This window comes from Artibeus jamaicensis, unplaced genomic scaffold (assembly GCF_021234435.1).
Source record: "Artibeus jamaicensis isolate MK-2021 breed Jamaican fruit bat unplaced genomic scaffold, CSHL_Jam_final contig_388, whole genome shotgun sequence".
Classification (NCBI taxonomy): Eukaryota; Metazoa; Chordata; class Mammalia; order Chiroptera; family Phyllostomidae; genus Artibeus; species Artibeus jamaicensis.
This window is the reverse complement of record NW_026521813.1, coordinates 8,454,862-8,476,749: the sequence shown is the minus strand read 5'-3', so window position 1 is coordinate 8,476,749 and position 21,888 is coordinate 8,454,862. Positions and strand designations below refer to the sequence as shown.

General features: G+C 38.4%; 1 protein-coding gene across 8 annotated transcripts in view; it reads left to right on the top strand.

Moving 5' to 3' along the window:
* The first annotated feature begins 11,423 nt into the window (after positions 1 to 11,423).
* The window catches only part of ZNF451 (zinc finger protein 451), an 89,284-nt gene continuing 78,819 nt past the window's right edge, over positions 11,424 to 21,888 (top strand). For 3 of the 8 annotated variants that reach the window (XM_053664962.1, XM_053664963.1, XM_053664964.1), the window contains exons 1-3: positions 11,453 to 11,708; positions 12,203 to 12,286; positions 21,081 to 21,161. In XM_053664962.1, the coding sequence (XP_053520937.1) occupies positions 11,688 to 11,708; positions 12,203 to 12,286; positions 21,081 to 21,161 (186 nt within the window). In that variant the 5' untranslated portion in view covers positions 11,453 to 11,687. Of the gene's footprint in view, positions 11,709 to 12,202; positions 12,287 to 21,080; positions 21,162 to 21,888 lie in introns of all 8 variants that reach the window. The other 5 variants (XM_037136431.2, XM_053664960.1, XM_037136430.2 and 2 more) reach the window with 3 other exon arrangements.

Sequence of the window (21,888 nt, the reverse complement as noted above, 5' to 3'; positions counted from 1 at the left end):
TTTTTCTTCTTGTTGCTCTGCATGGTTGTTTTTGTTTTCTTATGTTTCAAATCATTGGTTTGGTTCTCAGCTTCATCCACTCTACTATTGTTTCCTTGTAAATTGTTCTTTATTTTAATTAGTGTATCCTTTGTTTCTGACTGGGTCTTTTTTATGCTGTTGATGTCCTCACTAAGTTCCTTGAACATGCTTGTGAACAGTGTTTTGAACTCTGCATCTGATAGATTGCTTATCTCCATTTTGTTTAGCTCTTTTTCTGGAGTTTTGATCTGTTTTTTTTTTTTTATTTGGGCCATGTTTCTTCATCTCCTCATTTTGGTAGCCTCCCTGTGTTTGTTTCTGTATATTATGTGTAGTTGTCTTGACTCCCTGTCTCAGTAGTATGGCCTGATATAGTAGGTTGGTGTCCTGTAGGGTCCAGTGGCACAGCCTCGCCTATCACCCAAGCTGGGTACTCAAGGTGTGCCCTTTGTGTGAGCTGAGTATACCCTCCTTTTGTAGTTGATCTTTGGTTGCTGCTGGCAGATCAGTGTGAGGGATTTACCCAGGTCAGTCAGCTACAAGGACTGTCTATGACAACTAACTACCACTCTCTACCCTTTGTGAAGGATCAGCTGTACAGGGGCAGGGTGGTAGTGCTCCGATGTGGTCTATAGCTGTCCACTAGATGCATTGGCCCTGGGTTTTCTCTGGTGGTACAGGCCAAAGTCAGCCCCAACCTGTGTTTTTCCTGGGGCACTCTGCCTGATCTATAAAGCAATCTGAGATGGCTGCTACTTGTGCTGGGCTTGGAGATTCCCAGGCAAAGTCAAGCTGTGAGTCTGGGTGCTGCTAGTACCAGGCCTGGTGCTCACTGTAACCAGCTGTTGCTTGTTTGATAGAATTTAGAAGCCAAGACCAGCCATTTTTATGGAAAAGAAGCTTGGGTAGGCTCATCAGTTGGATAGGATTGCGTCTCTGGGGAACTCCAAAGCAGGTCAAACAGTGTTACCTAGGTTGATGGAGTCTCAGATATGGCACCATCTTGCCGGCTCTGTGGGGAGAGAGTTTAGCTAAGAGACAGTGGCCTTTGCTCATCTTGATGCCAGATACTTGAGTCTCTCCCTGTATACCACTGTTGCCTTTCAAGTTGCCACCTCCGTTCTGGAGCTCAGAAGGAGTGTGTCTGAGTTGGTGAGTCCGTGTATGGGTTCTTTAAGAGGAATTGCTTGGGGATCTAGAAGTTTCTTCCACCAACTCAACCCCTACTAGTTCTTGCAGCCAGAAGTTGTGGGGACTTATCTTCCTGGCACTGGAATCCTGGGCTGGGGAGCCTGGTGTGGGTCTGGGACTCCTTGTCCCCAAGATATCCCTCCCAAATTTTTACCCATGTGGGTGGGACCAGTCCATTCCACATCTGCATCCCTCCTATCAGTCTGGATGGATATGTTTTAATTCTGTAGTTGTCAGACTTCCATTCAGCTCAATTTCTGATGTTCCTAAGTGATGGTTGTTCTGTATTTTAGCTGTGATTTTGATGTGGTTGTGTGAAGAGGTGAGCTACGTCTGTCTACACCACCGTTTTGACTGGAAGTCAAGTCCCTTTTACTTCTCAGTCATGATTCTTTGTAGTTCTGTGGACATGTGCACATGTGTACAATAGTTGATTTGAAGGCTTTTTCTTACAAGTCCATTTGCACAGTCATCTTGTTGCCTGTTTTTTTCAGTTGTATGGGTAATTCTTTTCTATTTCTTTGCTTGTCTTTTGTTATTGTTGTTGTTGTTGGAAACTGGACATTTTAGATAACATTGTAGCAGCTCTGAGTACTCCCCTCCAGGAGTTGTTACTCTTATTTGCTTCTTTGTATAGTGACTGGCTAGATTATTTTAGTGACTTCTATTCCCTACTGCTCCCCAGTGTAAAAGCCTTTATGTTGCTTCTCAGGGAGGTACCACATCCCACAGTCACCATGGGCTGACATTGGTTTTGGTAGAGCTCTCTTCCTCTTTTCCTAAGCATATGCAGCAGTTAAAATACACTAATTCCTGCTGTTCGCTCTACTGTTATCAACACTCCTATGGGGATAAGTTATTCTACAAAGTGATCCAATCAAATTATGTCTCTGAAGAAATACTTTTTTTAATATTTAACTTTTTTTTAAAAAAAATAATTTATTATTTATTTATCTTTAGAGGGGAAGTGGGGGAAGGAGAGAGGGAGAGAAACATGAATGTATGGTTGCCTTTTGTGCGTCCCCTGCTGGGAACTGGCCTGCAGGGAACCGGCCTGCAACCCAGGCATGTGCCCTGACTGGGAATCGAACCGCGATCGTGTGGTTCGCAGGCCCGCGCTCAATCCACTGAGCTACACCAGCCAGGGCTAATATTTAACTTTTAAAAATATTTATTGATTCTAAAGTGAGAGAAGAAAAGAGAGACATTGATTTGCTGTGATATTTATGCATTCCTTGGTTGCTTTTTATAGGTGCCCTGAATGGGCATTGAACCCACAACCTTGATGTTTTGGGACAATGCGCTAACCAACTTAGCTACCTGACCAGGGTAGGGATATTTTCTGAGATCAGTGCTTGGCATTTTTTTTTTCTTTAAGAGGACTCCTTTTTAGTTATTTTTATCCCATGGTTCTGAAAGCTTGGCAACCACAGTGTTATCTTGTATCTTGAATGTCCTCCCCATTGCCTTTCACCACAATTTCCTCTGTTGTAGACAGCATTCAAGGGGTTGACCTTCACTATCTATTGCAAATGAAGTCAACTCTGTGAGGAGATTAAGAGCTACCTGCTTTACAGCCTACTTTTCCTTCCGGGCAGAATCTCTAAACCAGGGACAATGGCAAACTTCTCTTTTAATAACATCCCATTATTTAGGAGCTGAACACTTGGTGGAGGAGTAGAGGCATTAGCCTGAGCTCCTCTGGTCTTATCTTTCTTGACATAGAATCATCACCTTACCAGGTAGGACAAGGGTAATAGAGGCCCCAGTATTCTCAGTGCTCCGTGTTCAAAGTAGAATTTCTGGTCCATGAGTGCCTTTTGCACAGAAAAGGAGTACCCCTGTCAATTGCACTTATCCGTGACTTAGCTTCAGCACCAAATCTGGGGACAGGATGAAAAATGCTGACGTCCTGCTCATTCTCTGATTGTGAGTTGGAGGCGAGGGAGTGGAGAGAGAGCCCTTGGTTCTTGTCTGCAGCAGTCTGGAGTGGAGTCTGTCTCTCTGAGCCAGGAGCGGGGGGATAGGAAGTTGTCTTGGTTCAAATACCATACACTCTTGCCTTTGTTGCAGAATTTTCATAGATTTTCTTGAATGGATATTTCATTTGCTGTTTGTCTTTAGTATCACTTCCATAGGCTTTAAATGGTTTAATGCAATTTTTACCAGTTTCACCTGGGAGCAGGTCAGCACAGCTTCTCATGCTATTATACCAGCAGTACCCTATATTATTTCTTACAACTACATGGGAATGTAAAATTACCTAAAAAAACAAAAGCAAAAACAAACCAAAAAACCCCTAATCAGAACATAAATACAAAGCATGGATAAACTCTAAGATAAGTGTTATAAGTTTCCTGATAGAAAAAGTAGACCCACAAGAAAAGCTGTTAATCGATCATCTCTGATATTTGGAACCCCTAATATCTACAAAGTGATTACCAGGTAACATGCAGTGAAGACTCTTGACGTGATTCTGAGTATCTCTATTCTCTGTGCACACATCAAAAAAAAAAATGTAATGAAAGGTTAAAAAAATAGAAAATCAGCCCTGGCTGGGTAGCTCAGTTGGTTAGAGCATTATCCCAACACACCAAGGTTGTGGGTTCAATCCCCACTCAGGGCACATACAAGAAGCAACCAATGAATAAATATATAAGAGGAACAATAAATCAACATTTCTCTCTTTCTCTTCCTTCCTCTCTCTCAAATCAATTAAAAAACAAAAATTAAAAAAGTAGGAAGTCAGTGAGTTCATAGTTAAAATAAAAATTTTAAAAGATTTTATATACTTATTTTTAGAAAGAGGAGGAAGGAGAGAGAAAGAGAGGGACAGAAACATCAGTGTGTGAGAGATACATTGATTGTTTGCTTCCTGCTTGCTTCCAGCTGGGGACCTGGTATACAACCAATCATATGCCCTGACTGGGAATTGAACTGGTGATCTTTCGGTTTGTAGGCCAGCACTCAACCCACTGAGCCACACCAGCCAGGGCACAATACCATTTTTTTTAAAGAACAAATGTAAGACTCTATTACAAAAAAAAAAAAAAAATGCCATTAAAAAAAGTTGAGAGAACAGTAGAGTTGAAATTACTATTTTGTAACCATTATCATAAAGGCAAACATCATCAGAATATGCTATATATAAGGAAATACAGTAAGTTTCATGAGGAGCATGATATTTGCATGGTGGTGAAGTACATCCCCACATATTGCTTATTCATTTTAAGGGGAAAAACTACATGATACTAGATGACACCTTGAGAAGATGATTAAAATTAATATTCTCATTGATGGCTGCCAGATGAGAGAGAGGTTGGGGGACCAGGTGAAAAAGGTAAAGGAATTAAGAAGTACAAATTGGTAATTACAAAAGTCATAGGGATATAAATTATAGCACAAGGTATACAGTCAATACTATTGTAATAATAATGTATGGTGCCAGGAAGGTACTAGAAATATGGGGGGAACACTTTGTAAAGTACTTGATTTTCTATGCACCATGCTGTACACCTGAAACTGAGACAAAATAATGTTGAATGGAAACTGTAATTGAAAAATTAAAAAAAAATTTTTAATTTTATTTATTTATCTTTAGAGGGGAAGGGAAGGAGAGAGGGAGAGAAACATCAATGTATGGTTGCCTCTCGTGGGTCCCCTGCTGGGAACTGGCCTGCAACCCAGGCATGCGCCCTGACTGGGAACTGAACCTCGATCCTCTGGTTCGCAGGCCCGCGCTCAATCCACTGAGCTACACCAGCCAGGGCTGAAAAATAAAATTTAAAAAATTAATATTCTCAGTGAGGGGCAGATGGCCATCATGTGCCCCTAGATGTGATACTCACATCGAACACTTCAACATCACATATTATTTTGTCTGGTAATGCACAATTTGAATCTTATAAGAGAAACTCTGACAAACCAAAATTGAGGATATAAAATAATTGGCCTTGGTACTTCAAAAACATCAATATCATGAAAGACAAAGGCTTAAACACTGCCCTAAATTAAAGAAGAATAAGGAGACATACAACTCAATGCACTGCATGATCCTGGACTGGACAACTGAAAAAATGTGATAAGGACTGTAGGTTAAAAAAATAGCATTAAATAAGTGTTAAATTTCCAGATTTTGATATGAGTACTGTTATGGACCACAAGTGTGCCCATTAGGGTTGAAACCCTAATCCCCAATGGGATTGTATTTGGAGATTGGGCCTTTGGGAGGTAATTAAGTCATGACAGGATTGTTTTTATAAGAAAGACACAAGAGAGCTCACTTCTCTGCTGTCCACCACATGAAGATACAAGAAGAAGGCTGCAAACCAGGAAGAGTGCCCTCACCAAGAATCAATTTCTGCTGGCAACTTGATCTTGGACTTTTCAGCCTTCAGACTGTCAGGAATGAATTGTTTAAGCCACAAAGTCTATGGTTAATTGTTATAGCAACCCAAGCAGTCTAAATAAGTACTATGTTTATGTCAAAGAAAGTCCTGATTCTTGGGATCTATACATTGAATATTAATGGATAAGGAAGCACAATACAACACCCTACTCAACAATGATTCAGAAAAAAAAAGTACATCTCTGTGTATATATAAATAGAGACCGAGAATATGACAATACATATTATTGTAGTTTTTCTGTTAAGTGTGAAGTCATACAGAGATGACTTCTGCTTAGAATTTTTCACTCTTCAGCTTCTCGGAAGAAACAAATATTAGTTATGTTACTTAACTTCCTCCATAGTTACTCTTCAGTAAATAGTTTTTTGCAACTATTCTAACACAGAGATTATCATAAAAGAGGTTAAATAACTCTTAAAACTTATGACCTGGCAGCAGTATTGTTATATCTACACTTAACACTATGAAATAGGCTAATTCCCTTAATAAATACAAACCAGTTCTAATACTTTTGGATGTCCCTGATCTTTTCAAAACCCTTGGAACCCATTATGAGTTGAACTGTCAGAATTCTTGTTCAGTAGCATTACATGGAGGAACAGTATTACTATAATGCAAATACAGTGAATGATGATCCTTCAGATATTTCTAGAAAGGGGGTAGGAAATTTTGCAAGTTGTTCAAAATGTGTAATATTAGCACCAAAAACCACTGTTTTCAGTTTGCTCATAGGGCAAATACATTATTGCTGGAAGGGAATATTTTAAGGAAGTAATTAACATAGCTTGCTCTAATGAGAAAAGTACCTTGCACTTACAAACCAAGCCCAGAAATAAGCCACTCTCTTTTGTCTTGTGCTCTAACAGGCTTATTTTCTTTATGAATGACACTTGTACAGGATTCCAGACTTGAGAGGAACAAAAAGTTGTTCTATAGACCTCCAGATTAGGTTTTACACTCTTACAGAACCAAAACATCTTTGTTTTAATCTTATAACTCCTAGGAGATGATGATGACAACTGACTCCATAAAAAGCCATCTTTTTCCTGGAAGAGTATTGTTCTGGAATAAATGCATATAAAGCTATTTCTCACTTTATCAGACATTGTCAAAGACATCATTCCACTTGCCAGATTTTAAAACCAGAGCATTTAATCCAAACCAAATATAGTTCTTAAAAATAGAATTGCATTGGAAGTATTTGTGCTTTTACTAATGTATAACAGGATTTGATGCTGTGTATTCATGAACTCTTTTGCCCAAGTTGAATGATCCTTAAGTAAGTTACAGGCTCATGCTAACCATACTTTCTTCTCTTTTTTTTGAGATTTAGGAATATTGGATAATGATTCTTAATGAGGCTTGAGCCTTATTGATACCTACCCTTAGCAAGAGCCTGGTCCCCAGAATCTTAAATCCTGCTGTGCAGCCAATGTTCAGACAGAAGGTTCTATAAATAATCATCCACCAAGAACATCAAGAAAGTCAATAGAAAACTAATGAAAACAAAAGTTGAAGATACTTCTTTGTTGCATAATGAGTTGAAGGAAGAATATCAACATAATGCCTCGAACGTAGATCAGGAAATCTATTATGATATTGCTTAGGACAAATCTAAGACAATTAAATTAGAATGGTTATCAAATCCATTGATGAGCTCCCTTCAAGGTCTTACTTCATAGAGACTTCTGGTCAAGATGGAGATGTTATTTGCCTCCTCATGCAACTACACAAATTATAACTAACCTGAAAACAAAAAACACCCAGAACTGCCAGAAAAACTGAACTGCATGGAAGTCCAACAACCAAGGAGTTAAAGAAACCATGTTTATCTAAACAGGTAAGAGGGGTGGAGTCACAGAGGAAAGACACAGTCATGGAATTCACGGTGGAGAGGACACAGTGTGGTGTAGAGAGGCGGTGGTGATGGTGGTAGAACAGGCAGTCCCACATTCATGTGTGGCGGAAAAAAAATCAGAGAAGTTACTGTGGGAGTGAGTGATCACAGCCCCAAGCCAGACTGCACAGCCACAAGTTCCGGCACCAAGAAGATAAAGCCTCAAAACTTCTGGCTGTAAAAACCAGAAGGGGTTGGGGTGGTGGAAGAAACTGCCAGTTTCTCAGGAGGGTCCATTTAAAGGGCCCACACATACCTAGAATGTGCACAAACCCACCCGGTCTGTGAATCTCTACCAAGGCAACAGCTAGAAGGGTGCAAATTGCATATGGGAGGTGGGTTATGTGACTGGAAATGGGGGAATGTCGGGCATACCTCCAGAAGCCAGGCAGCGGCACAGTTCCCTCTCCAACCCTTCCCACCATATAGAGCCACAAAGTGGTGAAGTGGGTTGCCTCACCCTGGCAAATACCTAAGGCTCCATCCCATACAACTTAACAGGTATACTAAGATAGGAAGTCAAAGCAGCTCTAACTAATACACAAAAATAAACACAGGGAAGCTGCAAAATTGAGGACACAAAGAAATATGGCCCAAATGAAAGAACAGAACAAACCCCAGAAAAAAAACTAAATAAAATGGAGATAGCCAAAACACTTTGATGCTCAGTACAAAACACTGGTGATCAGGATGCTCCCAGAATACACTGAATATAGAAAAACAGTAAGTGAAGAAATGAAGGTTAGAGTAAGTGAAATAAACAAATCAACAGGGAACAAAGAGTGAAGGAAAGGAAGCCAAGATTCAAATCAACAATTTGGAATATGAAAAATATTCAACCAGAACAGAAAGAAGAAATGAGAATTTGAAAAAATGAAGAGAGTATAACACAACTCTGGGACATCTCCAAAAGTACCTAAATCTAAATCATAGAGATTCCAGAAAGAAAAGAGGAAGAGCAGGAAATTGAAAACTTTTTTGAAAAAATAATGAAAGAAACTTCCCTAATTTGGCAAAGAAAATAGACAAACAAGTCCAGGAAGTACAGAGAGTCCCAAACAACTTGGATCCAAAGAGGGTCACACCAAGAGATATCATAATTAAAATGCCAAAGGTTAAAGATAAAGAGAGAATCTTAAAAGCATCAAGAGAAAGGCAGAGAGTTACCTAAAAGGAGTCCCCATTAGACTAATCAGCTGATTTCTCAAAAGAAATTTTGCATGCATGAAATTTTGGCAGAGCCCTGGCTGGTGTAGCTCAGTGGATTGAGTGCAGGTCTGCGAACCAGAGGATCACAGTTCAATTCCAAGTCAGGGCACATGCCTGGGTTGCAGGCTGATTCCCTGCAGGCCAGTTCCCAGCAGGGGACACATGAAAGGCAACCATACATTGGTTTCTCTCCCTCTCTCCTTCCCCTCTAAAGATAAATAAATAAAATCTTAAAAAAAATAAAATAAAAGTATAAAACTAAAATAAAGCCAGTCACAATATTTAAAGAAAAAAAAGAAAGAAATTTTGGCAGAAAGTATTCCAAGTGATGAAAGTCAAGGACCTACAACCAAGATTGCCCTACACAGCAAAGTTAGCATTTGGAATGGAAGGGCAGATAAAGTGCTTTCCAGACAAGTAAAGCTAAAGAAATTCATCATCACTAAGCCATTATTAGATGAAATGTTAGAGGTACTTATTTTTTTTTAAAGATAAAAACTATAAACATTAAAATAACAAACTTGCAATAAGCAACAACTGAAACTAAAAATGAAAACAAACAATTGACCAGAATAGGAACAGATCTATATATATGGAGATCATTTGGAGGGTTATCAGCTGGAAGGAGGGAAAGTGGGGGAAAATGTACAAGAATTAAGAAGCATAATTGGTAAGCAGAAAATAGGCAGAGGTATGTTAAGAACAGTATATGAAATGGAGAAACCAAACAACTAATAGATATGAAGTGGGGGAGGCAGGGGATGAATTGTTAGACAAAAGGGGAATACCAGATGGAGGGGGGCAAAGGGGAAAAATTATACTAAGAGAGAGAGAAAAGATCTTATAAAGCAAAATAATGGATCTGCATCCCAAGTAAAACATTAAAAAAATTCCTCATAGTTAATTCTCCATCTTGAATCCTGAACCAATTGGCAAACAACTCTGCTTCTCCCTTACCAGTTCCCTACTTCAAAACCTGCCTTTAAAATCATCCAGCCCAATCTTTTCTAAATGTCCTAGGACTGATAGACTCCCAGGCTTTGCCTATGGTTTGTTGTCTTTTGTTACATGAACCTAAATAAACCTGGTTTTGTGGGAACAACAGACATGCTGCTAAATCTGTTAGAGGGTTTCAAAGGATTCTCTTACAAATTTATAGTCCAGCTATCTGGAGAAAATCATTTTTATATAAGTGGGTTTCCTATTTCAGGCATGGTTTGCTTGGTAATTTTACTTAATTCTCATATTATATATATATATATATATATATATATATATATATATATATCTTGTGTTTTTAAGAAATATGCTTCTAGAAATTTTTGTTAAACATTTTCAACAATGGTAAAAATACTTCATACTGTTTTATTTCGAGTACATGCCAAAGTTGAACCATTTCTTTCCCCATTTAGATTTGTTCCCACTTTTGCTATTACAGAAAAAACCTGTGATAAATATTTTAAACGAAGCTTTCCTACAGATTAAATTATGTCCTCAGGATGCATCCTTGCAATGACACCTGAATTGAAGGATGTGAGTATTTTGGGGCTCTAGTCCCATAACATTTGCTTTTGAAGAGTTTTACCAGTGAACTCCTCCTACCTGTAACCTGGCAAGTAAATATTCCACTGAACTTTGACCAGCACATTAGGAGAAACTTAAATATAAGTTTTACCTATACATTTAAAAGTTTTAGACATTTACACATAGCTTTTGAGGAACGCAATAGGGAGGTTTCTCATTTTCAGTTTGCCCCTAAATTTCTCAAACTGACTAAGGAGAAAAGCAACTGATATCATAAAGTACTTGAAAGAAATGCAGAAAATATGAAATAGTAAAGCAATAATTACTGCAAGCATAGGTAAGTTGGTCATGTGGTATACGTTTATATATATACAGATATAAACAGGAATGTAAGATTTAAAAGAATTTTCCATTTGAAGTTTTTTCAAAACCTTTGTCAGTTGGCGTGAAAAAAGGCCTTTTTTTCTGGTAAGGTGTTAGTTGAAAAAAATTAAAAACACATACGTAGTTGAACATGAGTGAATTATTTTATAGACTGATTTCTGAGTGCGAACCTTGTAAAACGGTCAACTTTTATTTTACGATGGTAATAATTGAGAACATCTTTTAAAAGTACAAGTTAGTATCACGGGTCTAGGGCTTTGTGATAAAGTTTGCTAGGCCTTGGCTTCCTGTCCTAGTGGGCCCTGGGCTCTCTAGCTTTGCCAGTTTTCTTCAAGTTAACATGGAGAATGGAGATCTGATTCTCAGTTTTCTTCCTTAGGTTGTATTAATTACCTGCTGTGTCTGGGAAACTGAAGCTTGAGAGCAGTTGAGTAAAGACACAACAGATTTCTTTTCCGATCTTACGGTTCAGCTAAACCTCTACGTTCCTGACCCTCCGTTAAACAAACAAACAAGAACGACAAGGAAAAAAAAACTGAGTACTCCCCAACACTGCCCTTAATTGCACCAACAGAACAAAACCCAACTGGAAACCTTCCTCACATCCACTTCCCCGCCCTTCTCTATTAAACAGTACCTACCCCACCCACCGCTCGGCGGAACTACTGTGACGTCACCATGGCGAAAGGCATGCTGTGTGCCTTGGGGTACTTTCTCGCTCCTTTCCACCGACGCTTGGGCGTCCACGGGCTCTAAGAGAACTACATCTCCCAGAGTCCTACGCGGTTTGGGGAAGGTGGGGACTGTGGGAAAGAGGCTCCGGAGGAGGGCCAGAGCTGGCTGCTCCTCCTTCTGAAGCGGTTTTGCACCTCTTTTCCGCTAGCGGCGTCAGGCGGCGTCAGCGCTCACGTAGGGGCGGGTCACGGCAGCGCAAAGCGGTGCTGGGCGGGAAGGGAGGTCGTGGCGGTAGCCGCGTCTGCGGGGACAACAGCGACAGCGGCGGCCCCAGGGACAGCAGGAGCAGCGGTGCTGTCAGTTAGGCCGTCGGAGAAATGGGAGACCCAGGGTCAGAGGTGAGTAGGCGAACCACGAAGGGTTTTGTATTTTTGTTGGGTGTGAGGCCTGGTGCTCAGCTGCAGCGGAGGGACGATACCTTCAGCGTCTGTGGCCGAGCCTGGTGTTGGGGACTGTGCTGGTCTGAGCCAGGAGCTAGCAGAAACAATGGCCGCCCAGCCGCCCCCGAGCCCCAGCACCAGGTCTGAGTTTCTCGTTGCCGCTGCTTGGCCGACAGGCTTGCAGTTCAGCAGTGAGCCTGCATCCCCCGTTCTCGGCAGATGGGGAAATCCGGAGAAGCCAGTAACTGGCTTTTGCTGTTTGGTCCTTACAGCTCCACGTATGCAGAGGCATAATCCAACTCCATTCTGTTCTTAGTCGGTGTGTGTGGAATTGTGCCGTTAGGTTTCCTTTAAAGGGAAAATCTCCACTTGCAAATTTGTCCTTTTGGGGAAAATCTCCACCCGCATATTTGTGGCTGTACAGATAAGCATGTTTTGGCTTATTTTTGTAGATAATAGAATCCGTTCCTCCAGCCGGGCCTGAGGCAACTGAGTCCACAACGGATGAAAATGAAGATGACATTCAGTTTGTTTGTGTAAGTAGCAACGATATTTGGGTTTTTCCCAGAGTCAAAGCCTGCGTGGTAAGCAATTAGGAGACTACACCTCCTCACCTGTTCGTTCATCATGCAACAAATATATTTGCACGTCCTAAGGTACTAGACAGTTGTGGAGCGTGGCACGAGATTAGCAAGGACCGAAAGAGGGCTCTGAGCAGCCGCAGCAGCCATCACAAGGACTGTTGGTTAAGTATATGTTGCAGCTTAATGACTCTTCTCATGTCTTCCTGCAGAGCCGTTTTATACTTAGTCGTCGACGCAAAGTTCTGGTCTCTTTAGACTGGGTATTGAAATGGGGCAAGAGTGTCTTCTAAGATGAGACACAGGTGAGGGAGGAGACTGCTAAGAATGAGGAAGTATGTAGAAAAGAGGAATGTTGTAAGAACTCGAAACCCGAGGATTACGCCCCTTCATAAGGTGGAGGCAGATAGCCTGAAGGTCTCACTAATCCCTGAGGTCATGATGTTACAGCATAGTACAACAATTGATGTTCATAGTGAAGGTCCTTGCATTACCAGGAACTTACTATTTAGTATTTTCTGACTTTATTTTCTTGGAGAGAGTTTTCAAGCATTAGTAAGTGTAGATTCCTAAGCCTCACTCTGTGCCTACAGAATTTGAATGTGGGCCTAGGAATCTTCATTTTGGAAAAATTCAAAGATGAGAGTCTCTGAACCACTCTCTGTAAAGCACTGATTTAGGGAAATAGTGGGTATGATGTATTTTAGGATGATTTTCACCCAAAACTTTTAAAGCATAACAAGGTACACTTTAAAGCAGGGTTATCAAACTCATTTTCACTAGGGGACACATCACCTCATGGTTGCCTTCAAAGGGCTGAAATAATTCTAGGACTGTATAAATGTAACTACTCCTTAACTGTTAAGTAGTTGAAATTACATTTGGCCCTTTGAAAGCCACCGTGAGGTTAATGTGGTTCCTAGTGAAAATGAGTTCGATTCCCCTGCTTTAAAGCATAGTTTTGTTATATTGTCAAGTATAACAAAGTATAAAATGATACACTTGAAGTAGTATCTTACCTAGAGAATACCTTTACTCTAAACTACTCTGAATACTATGGTTGAGGTTTGCTATTAAAAGTGTGATTTTTATTTAGAATACACTAAAGGTGTATATTTGTATTCATTTTGGGGCAACTTAGTAAAACTGGTTATTAAACAGTATCATCTAGTATCCCAACATTAGGGCCATTTTTGGTGATTCATTACTGTTTTGCGTTTTAATGGGTTTGTGTAGGAGTCTTTCACTAGATCATTTCATGCCTTGTTCTCCAGTGCTAGTGTTTATGACACTCTTTTTCATTTTAAACTTTGAAGGTTTGGGGGTGGGGGGTGCTTAGAAGAATTGTATCAGGCCCCTTCAGTCACTGTGGACCGAAGTATGTTTGATAACAGGGTTCCATGGCTCTTTAGGACAGATATTTCAGGTTCTTCCTGAATATTGATATATTTGTGAATGGAGAGTATCTTGATATTTTGTATAAACATAAGTAAGAATGACACACTTCTTTATGAGCCACATGTCTTAGTTTGAAAGTCACAGATGGAATCTACTAAAATAAGATTTGGGAAATAATATATATATATTTTGTACTCTAGAATGAAGAATTGCAGCTTGTAACTAATATAAGCTTGATAAGTTGAGGTTTAAAAATATTCTTGAAATTTTATTTTAAATGTAGAGAACTTGTTAATCTATGCATCTAGAATAAAAAATACACAATCAGTGTTTTGTGTATTGAGCTTGATACAATGTTTTACATTTATCCCAGTTTTCTAATAGAGGTTCAAAGATTTGATAGTTCCATGTGGAGAAATGAATTATATCAAGTGCAATTATAATCCTAGAAGAAACCTATTAAAAACATTCCCTCTGTCTTTTTAGTGGTAACACTTAAATGACAATGATACGTTAATTCTCTTTTAAAATACACTTAGAGATGGAACCTTCTATTTCTTTTTGTCAGATACCTAATCTTATACTTAATTCTTCCAGGTAATGCTTATCCAGTAAAGATAATGCTTAAGATTCATTCAGATACAAAAAGACAATTATGATGTCATTCCTTGATTTACTCTGGTTTGGATTTCTTAGTTTGCCGTTAATTAAATTTTCTCATCTTCGATCCACATGGTGCACAGCCATAGTCTTTCTGTGGTTTCCAAAATACTCTGAAACCGAACAGCATGCTGAAGGAAAGGATAAATATAAATGTGGGGGTTCAAAATAACCCTTTTCTTTATATTACATTGGCCAAAAGTCAGTTTAGACTATAAAATCCTCTTCCCCAGCCCACCAAATTTGGGAGGAAAAGGGGGTGTGTGTCTTACAGTCTGAATGTCGCTTGCCTGGCTTGCTGTGAGGGTGGCGGCCTGTGTGATTTATGTTATTAAATATTTTACCACATTTTTTTGCTTCAAAGTTTTTTTTTCCCTATTTTCCTCTAAAACCTAGGTGCGTCTTATGGTCTGGTGCATCTTATAGTCTGAAAATTTGGTACTTATTTTGGTAGTAGTGCTTAGTTGTCTTTAACTTCATTTGAAACAATTTTGTTAGATTGTATCATGACAGCTGTCATATCAGTGTGCATTTTTTAAAAAAATCAAAATTGGTGAATTTTTGTGCAGCCATTTTAATGTTGATTGAAGAAGGTACACATTTTTGGCGTTTTATGCATTATTTCAAGAAAGGTAAAACTGCAACTGAAACGCGAAAAAAGATTTGTGCAGTATTTGGAGAAGGTACTGTGACCAGTCGAATGTGTCAAAAGTGGTTTGCAGAGTTTCTTGGAACTATTAATATTTTGGCCAAATCTTTGCTATAGGGCTGTCTTATGGATTGGAAAATGCTTAGCAGCATCCCTGGCCTCTTGAAGCCAATACCAGGAGAGAGGCGGCATACTCAAAATGTCCAAATCAATGAAGTTATTGGTGAAAATGAAAAATGTGTCTTTTAGTTTACGGAAAAAAGTAAATGATGAACTTTTGGGTCAACCCAATATTTTATTAAAATGTAAAATAGAACACAGTTCATAAGTGTGCTGTTTGATTTATGTAAAGCCAATACACCTGTGTAAACAGTGCTCAAATCAAGAAATAGAATGTTACTTTTCATTTAGATCTTTTTCTTTCATTTCCTGTTTAGTTTAGTAATATGACTCTTTATTCAACCATCTTTATGTCTTTCTTTGAAAGTAGATCTTTTAATAGACTCCCCAAAACTGTTTTAGCTAAGAGCTGATGATATGATTTTTCACGGTCCTGCTCTGGATACAAAGCTATTAAAAACTGCTGAGGCAGCCTTTCATAATCTTGAGACCAGCACATGAGATTTAGGTTTCAGCTAAGATTATTGGTTTATTGTGGAATCATTGAACGTGTGAAAATAATCAAGGAAATTAAGGTATAATTTCATAAATAACTTGAGCACATAGGTGAAGTGATAATACTTTACCTGCAGTAGAGTGGGTTATAGGCAAGAAAAAAATTAGGGTACCTTTTGTTTGGGTATCTTAGGACTGTAATGAACTTAATAAAAATAATGTTGGAGCTCATAGCATGCAAAGTCATGAGTTAAGTACAGTAGAGCTATAAATATTCATTGGAAATATATTCTACCCATAAGTATCAGTATTTCAGTGAGGGAGATGAAATAGATGAGAACTATGTAAATAGTTCCAGTGGAAAGTTCTTTTATAAAAAGAACATGGTACTTAAAAAAAAAGACTTTTCAGTTTATGACTTTGGCATAAATAGCATTTAGTATTTGTATGTATTTAAAATGTCATTTTGAGAAGAAATAAGGAAAGACATCAAAATTGGAAAAGCAGGATTTGTGTAGTTCTGGTGAATAAAGAAAAATTTTTTTTTAATGTGAGAGAAAAGATGATGGTCCAGATATATAGATCTTGAATTGTGGACAAAATATGAACTTAGAGTAGGAAATTGAGAACCATTGAAATTTTAGAACTGGGCAGTCCCTAACTTCTCTATATGGAAAAAAATGAATTATATAGGATTTTAGATTAGGTTTTTGCATCTGTCTTAAATCCATATTTGTTTTAGACTGGGGTAATTTTTGTTTTGTATACTATATCTTAGTATGTTGACATTATTTTTTAATTAAGAAGCAGTTGATGTTTTGGTATGAGAATCAGTGTTCTAATAACAGGAATGAAACCTTTTTTTACTTAATTAAAAAATTTAATTTAATTAATACATGATCTGTATTAATACTGATCTGTTTTGCTTGTGTCCGTACTCTGCCCCTAAATTGTGTGCCCCAAGTAGAATTACTTGGAAGTACAATCCTTTGGTTTTGTTATTGGTACAGAGGAGATGAAAATGGTGGTTTACTAGTTGATAAATGGAGCAAATTCAAATAAAGTACCTTGTAAATGGAGGACCACCTGCATTTATAGTTGTTTAGGATATGAGCAGTCATTATAACTACAAGAACTTATTTCTCCTTGGTGTTTGCAGTGTAAACATTGCTTTTTTAGGGGAGTTAATTTACTTTTTTGTTACTGTTCTGAGTTACTCTGTGTTGGGGATAATAGTAGGTAGTCTTATTTTTCTTATCAACAGGTGTTGTATCTTAGAAACTTAGGTAATAAGCATGTATTTTAAAATAATACGTATATCCCTGGCTGGTGTGGCTCAGTGGGTTGAGCGCTAAACTGTAAACCAAAGGGTTGCGAGTTCAGTTCCCAGTCAGGGCACGTGCCTGGGTTGCAGGCCAGGTCCCCAGTAGAGGGTGCCAGAGGTAACCATACATTGATATTTCTCTCCCTCTCTTTCTCTCTCTACTCCCCTCTCTCTAAATAAAGTATTTTTAAAAAGTAAAATAGTACATATATGTATATTTTTAATACCTCAGTTGCTTTGACCACATAGTCAATTATGTGTTTAGAGAACCAGGTATATACCTCACTTAGTTTTCACATTTGTTAAGTGGGATAATAGTAATTCAGTATTTTACTGTGTCAGATAATTGTGGAGATTAAATAAAATCAAGTGCTTGAATAGTTTAGCACAGTCCCTGTACGGGACACAATGACAAATGTTACCGATTAATAGGAAAAGAAATGCAGTACTAAAATGTTTTGACTCGGTTATTATGGTGGAAGTTTTTCCATATCCACTGTGGAAATTAGTTGAAACGTAGAGTATTTGTTTATAAAATAATACTTTCCTTTAGGATCCTTCTCCTGTTTTTCCGCTCAGCCTCTTTGCCCTTTTGGAGGTCCCAGACCCTTGTCTTCTCTTTCTACCATCTGTCACTACAACTTCAGAATTGTTTGTTCAGTGAATAAGTATTGTCATTGACTCCTGCCTTTTCTCATTTTTAGATCTCCTACCTTGATTCTCTTTTGTCTTTTTCATTAGTGTGAATTATGTGAGGTTGTCATTGTTTAGTTGTACGTATCATTTTAATGGTTCATTCCAGTAGTACATTTCTGATAGTCTTCTTTCATCTGTTCTTAATCCTACCCCATATACGATTTCTACATTTACTTTTTAATCCTGTTTGTGGCCAGTTTCCTTATTCTGTTTTTTTCCTGCCCATTCTACTTTTCACTTTGTGCCCTGTTACATACTTTCATCTCCCTTATTTCTGTACCTACTCTCTGTTCATGGAAGTTCCACCTCTACCTCTGTGTTTCTGGTGACCTGGGGACTTCTTGGGACTTCTTGGTTTGCTATTTCTGTGGGTATGTGAGAAAATTATGTAATGCGCATTTCTTGAAGAGGGTAAACTCAGGTAATTACGTGAACAGTAGAAGCTGGTTTTAACTATTCTACTTCTTTCTTAGATTAACATATGATTTTGATAATCTTAATACCAGTGGTAGGTTTTCGACTTAGAGTAGGTGATGCATCTCTGTTGACCACACGTTAGAGAATATCTGTTTTCTTTGCCTCTTTTTTAAACTTGCATTTTTATAGTTTAGGCAAAAATCTCAGTTACTTATTACATGATTCCTACCCAGAAGTTTTGCTTTCTGGTTTTCTCTTGGTGACTGGATCACTGCCTGCAAGGTGAGCAATTTGCCTGTAGAGAAAGGGTAGCCTAGGGAGAGAAACAAGCCATCTTTGACACTGGATGCTTCTTTCAGGGTCTTTAACTAGATTGTAGCTTCTGTCTCCAGACTCCAGTGTTTTTCTGTTAGCTTCTCCACTGAATTAATCACTTCGCTTGCCAACAGTCAGTTTTCTGTGTCCTAAGACATCTTCCCTCAGCCGTATTCTCCTTCTGCGTTCCTTTCTCTGGTTCTCAACATACTAGGTTTTGTTTGTTTGTTTGTTTTTAAGAAATACTCTTTACTCATGTCCTTTACTGCCTTATTTTCTACCTAATTTTTTAATTAGAATGGCTTCTATACTCACTACTTTCTTGACAGTTGCTCTCTCAAAGGCATTTTAAAATCTACTGCCAGATTCGGTGGCTTTCTGGGGTTTAGTTTTGGGGGGGGTTGGTGTTTTTGGCTTCATTTAACATTGATAACTTTTTGTTGAGGTTTCCTCTATTTTTAGCTTCTTTGAGTTTATAAATTCTTTGATCCTTTTCCAATCTCTCATTTCCTACTTAGCTCTTCTTCCTTGAATCCTAAAATTCCAACATTTCCTCAAGAGCCTTCTAGATAGAACCTCTTCTGCTCTTTGCTTTATTCCTTAGCAACAACGTAGTTTCAGTTTAAAACTAGAGTTAATTGTCTTTTAGGGGAGCCACTCCCAAATATCTACTCTCAATTATGTTCATACATCCAGATCACAGGCCTGCATTTCCAGCTCTCTGCCAAATACCTCTGTGTACCTTTGGCATATCAAATCATTATATGCAAAAGAATATCAGCTTTGTATTTTTGTATTCCAAATTTATATTTGTGACATCAGTATCCTTCTAGTTACCCAAGCTTGAAAACTTGAGTGCCACTTTGATTTCTGGTTATTGTTGGGTTTCATTTTGTATTGCCAATTCTTTTTCCCCCCATTATACCCATGTACTACTCTCTTGTATATGCACCACAACACTATTCTTGCCATCACTATTTTAGTTCTACATTATTTTGTCTCTGTACTAATTATTCTGCTTTCCCTACTCCTTATACTTCTTTATGTAATTAATCTTAAAACAGAACTCTCAAATACTATTTAGTTACTAATAGTTACTACTATTTTATTTTATGTTAATTAAAAAAAAGATTTTATTCATGTATTTTTAGAGGGGAAGGGAGGAAGAGAGGGAGATAAACATTGATTGGTTGCCTCTCATACATTCTCCTACCTGGGACCAAACCCACAACCCAGGCATGTGCCCTTACTGAGAATGAACCAGCGACCTTTTGCTTTGCAGAATGATGCCCAACCAGCTGAGCCACTCAGGTCAAGGCTGTTACTCCTATTTTAGTATTTATTGATTCCCTTTTGTCCGTGGAATAAAATTGAGGCTTTTAAGCCTAGCATTCAAGTCTGGTTCATAATAGAGTCAGTATGGATAGAAGGAAAGGATGAAGAACAATGAGGTTTTAATGTTTGAATCTGTAGAAGTGGGAGATAAAAAGGAGCTATTGGTCAGAGAACTCTAGAATTTTAAGCTTGGATATCTAACGAATCATTGATACCCATTCCATTTGAAAAGCATTGGATCATAATATCTATGCCCTTATAGTTCGCTTCTGTATTAATCATCCTTCCCCCAAGTAACACAGTCCTAATAATCTTACTGGTATTAGCCTCTTCCTTCTAGGTCTCATCATCATTTCTTATTCATGTATTGGGTTGGGCAAAAAGTCTTATCTATCTATCATCTATCTATCTATCTATCTATCTATCTATCTATCTGTCTGTCTGTCTGTCTGTCTATCTTTAGAGGGGAAGGAGAGAGGGAAAGAAGCATCAATGTATGGTTGCCTCTAGTGTGTCCCCTGCTGGGAACTGGCCTGCAACCCATGCCATGTGCCCTGACTGGGAATCAAACCTCAATCCTCTGGTTATCAGGCCTGCGCTCAATCCACTGAGCTACACCAGCCCGGGCTATGTTTTTTCCATATGATTGCTCTGGTAGCACTTAGTTGTCTTTAACTTCATTCAAAAAAATTTTGTTAGATTGTATTGTGACAGCCGTCATATCAGCATGGATTTTTAAAAAACTTATCAAAATTTGTGAATTTTTGTGCAGCCATTTTAATACTGAAGACGGAAGAAGATACACAACACTTTTCAGTGTATTATGCATTATTATTTCAAGAAAGGTAAAAATGCAGCTGCAACACAAAAGATTTGTGCAGTGTATGGAGAAGGTGCTATGACTGACTGACTGTGTCAGAAGTGGTTTGTGAAGTTTCTTGGTACTATTGACATTTTGGCCAAGTAATTTTTTGCTGTGGTGCTGTCTTACACATTAGAAGATGTTTAGCAGCACCACTGGACCCTGCTCAATAGGGGCCAGAAATCAATAGCAGGAGATAGCCGGCATACTCAAAATATTCAAATCAATAAAGTTACTGGTGAAAATTAAAATGAGTCTTCTATTTTATGGAAAAAAATGTAATAGACTTTTTGGCCAACCCAATACATACTCCAAATATTTTTCTCTGCATTTATTCTGATCCTGATTATTTTCTGCCAGCCATAAGGTGTCCTCTTCAGAGGAATTCTTGCCAATCCCAACAAAGATGATTCTTTTAAATGCTAGTTTCATGTGAATAATTGTTTATGCATTGTTAATTTGCTCAATTCTTTCATAGGAAGGACCACTGAGACCTGTTCTTGAATACATCGACCTGGTCAGCAGTGATGACGAAGAGCCTAGCACCTCTCATAGTGATGTAAGTACGTTATATTTGATTTGCATTGCTTTACTCTTGTCATTTAAGAGGCATTCTCTAAAGAGAGTTATCAGATCCTGGGTGACTGTGGTTCGTGCTTTACAGAATAGCCCATTACTGTTAGAATGGGCCGTGATAGGTAGTCCAAGGAGTTCTTTGCACAGAATATCCTACTTTCAGTTTTGTTCCTCCACTTTCAGTGAGGATGTGAAAGGATGACATGACACATGGAAGTTCTAAGCCTTGGAGGTGATATTTGATGAAAGGGAAATGGAATAAAAACTGCAAGCTTTTTGGCTCCTGTGTCCTTCTCCTTTCCTGTCTCTCTTCAGGTGCCTTATATAACTTGATCCTTTTCATCTACAATTATGTGGCCACAGAAAAATTGTTTTATTTTGAAAGAAAAGATATGTGAAGATCCTTTAAAAATTGGTCTGTGGGGAAGGGTTATAGGTGATAAATTACTTCAGTTGTCGTATCTTTTAACCTCTTCTATCCCCCATATATTTGAAGTTTTCTCTTTTACATACAATTTTTTTGGATGTGGGATTGATCCCTAAGCTAATACTTTCCTTACTTGGAGAACCAAATTAGCTTAGTCTTTTGTAGCACTCTTGTCTTTCATTTGTAGCCCGAATTGCTATTAATAGGCTATTTACTTGATGGATTAGAGAATTCCTGGCTCTTGTTCAGGGTGACCAGAAGCGTCTTCTTTTGTGATAGTAGG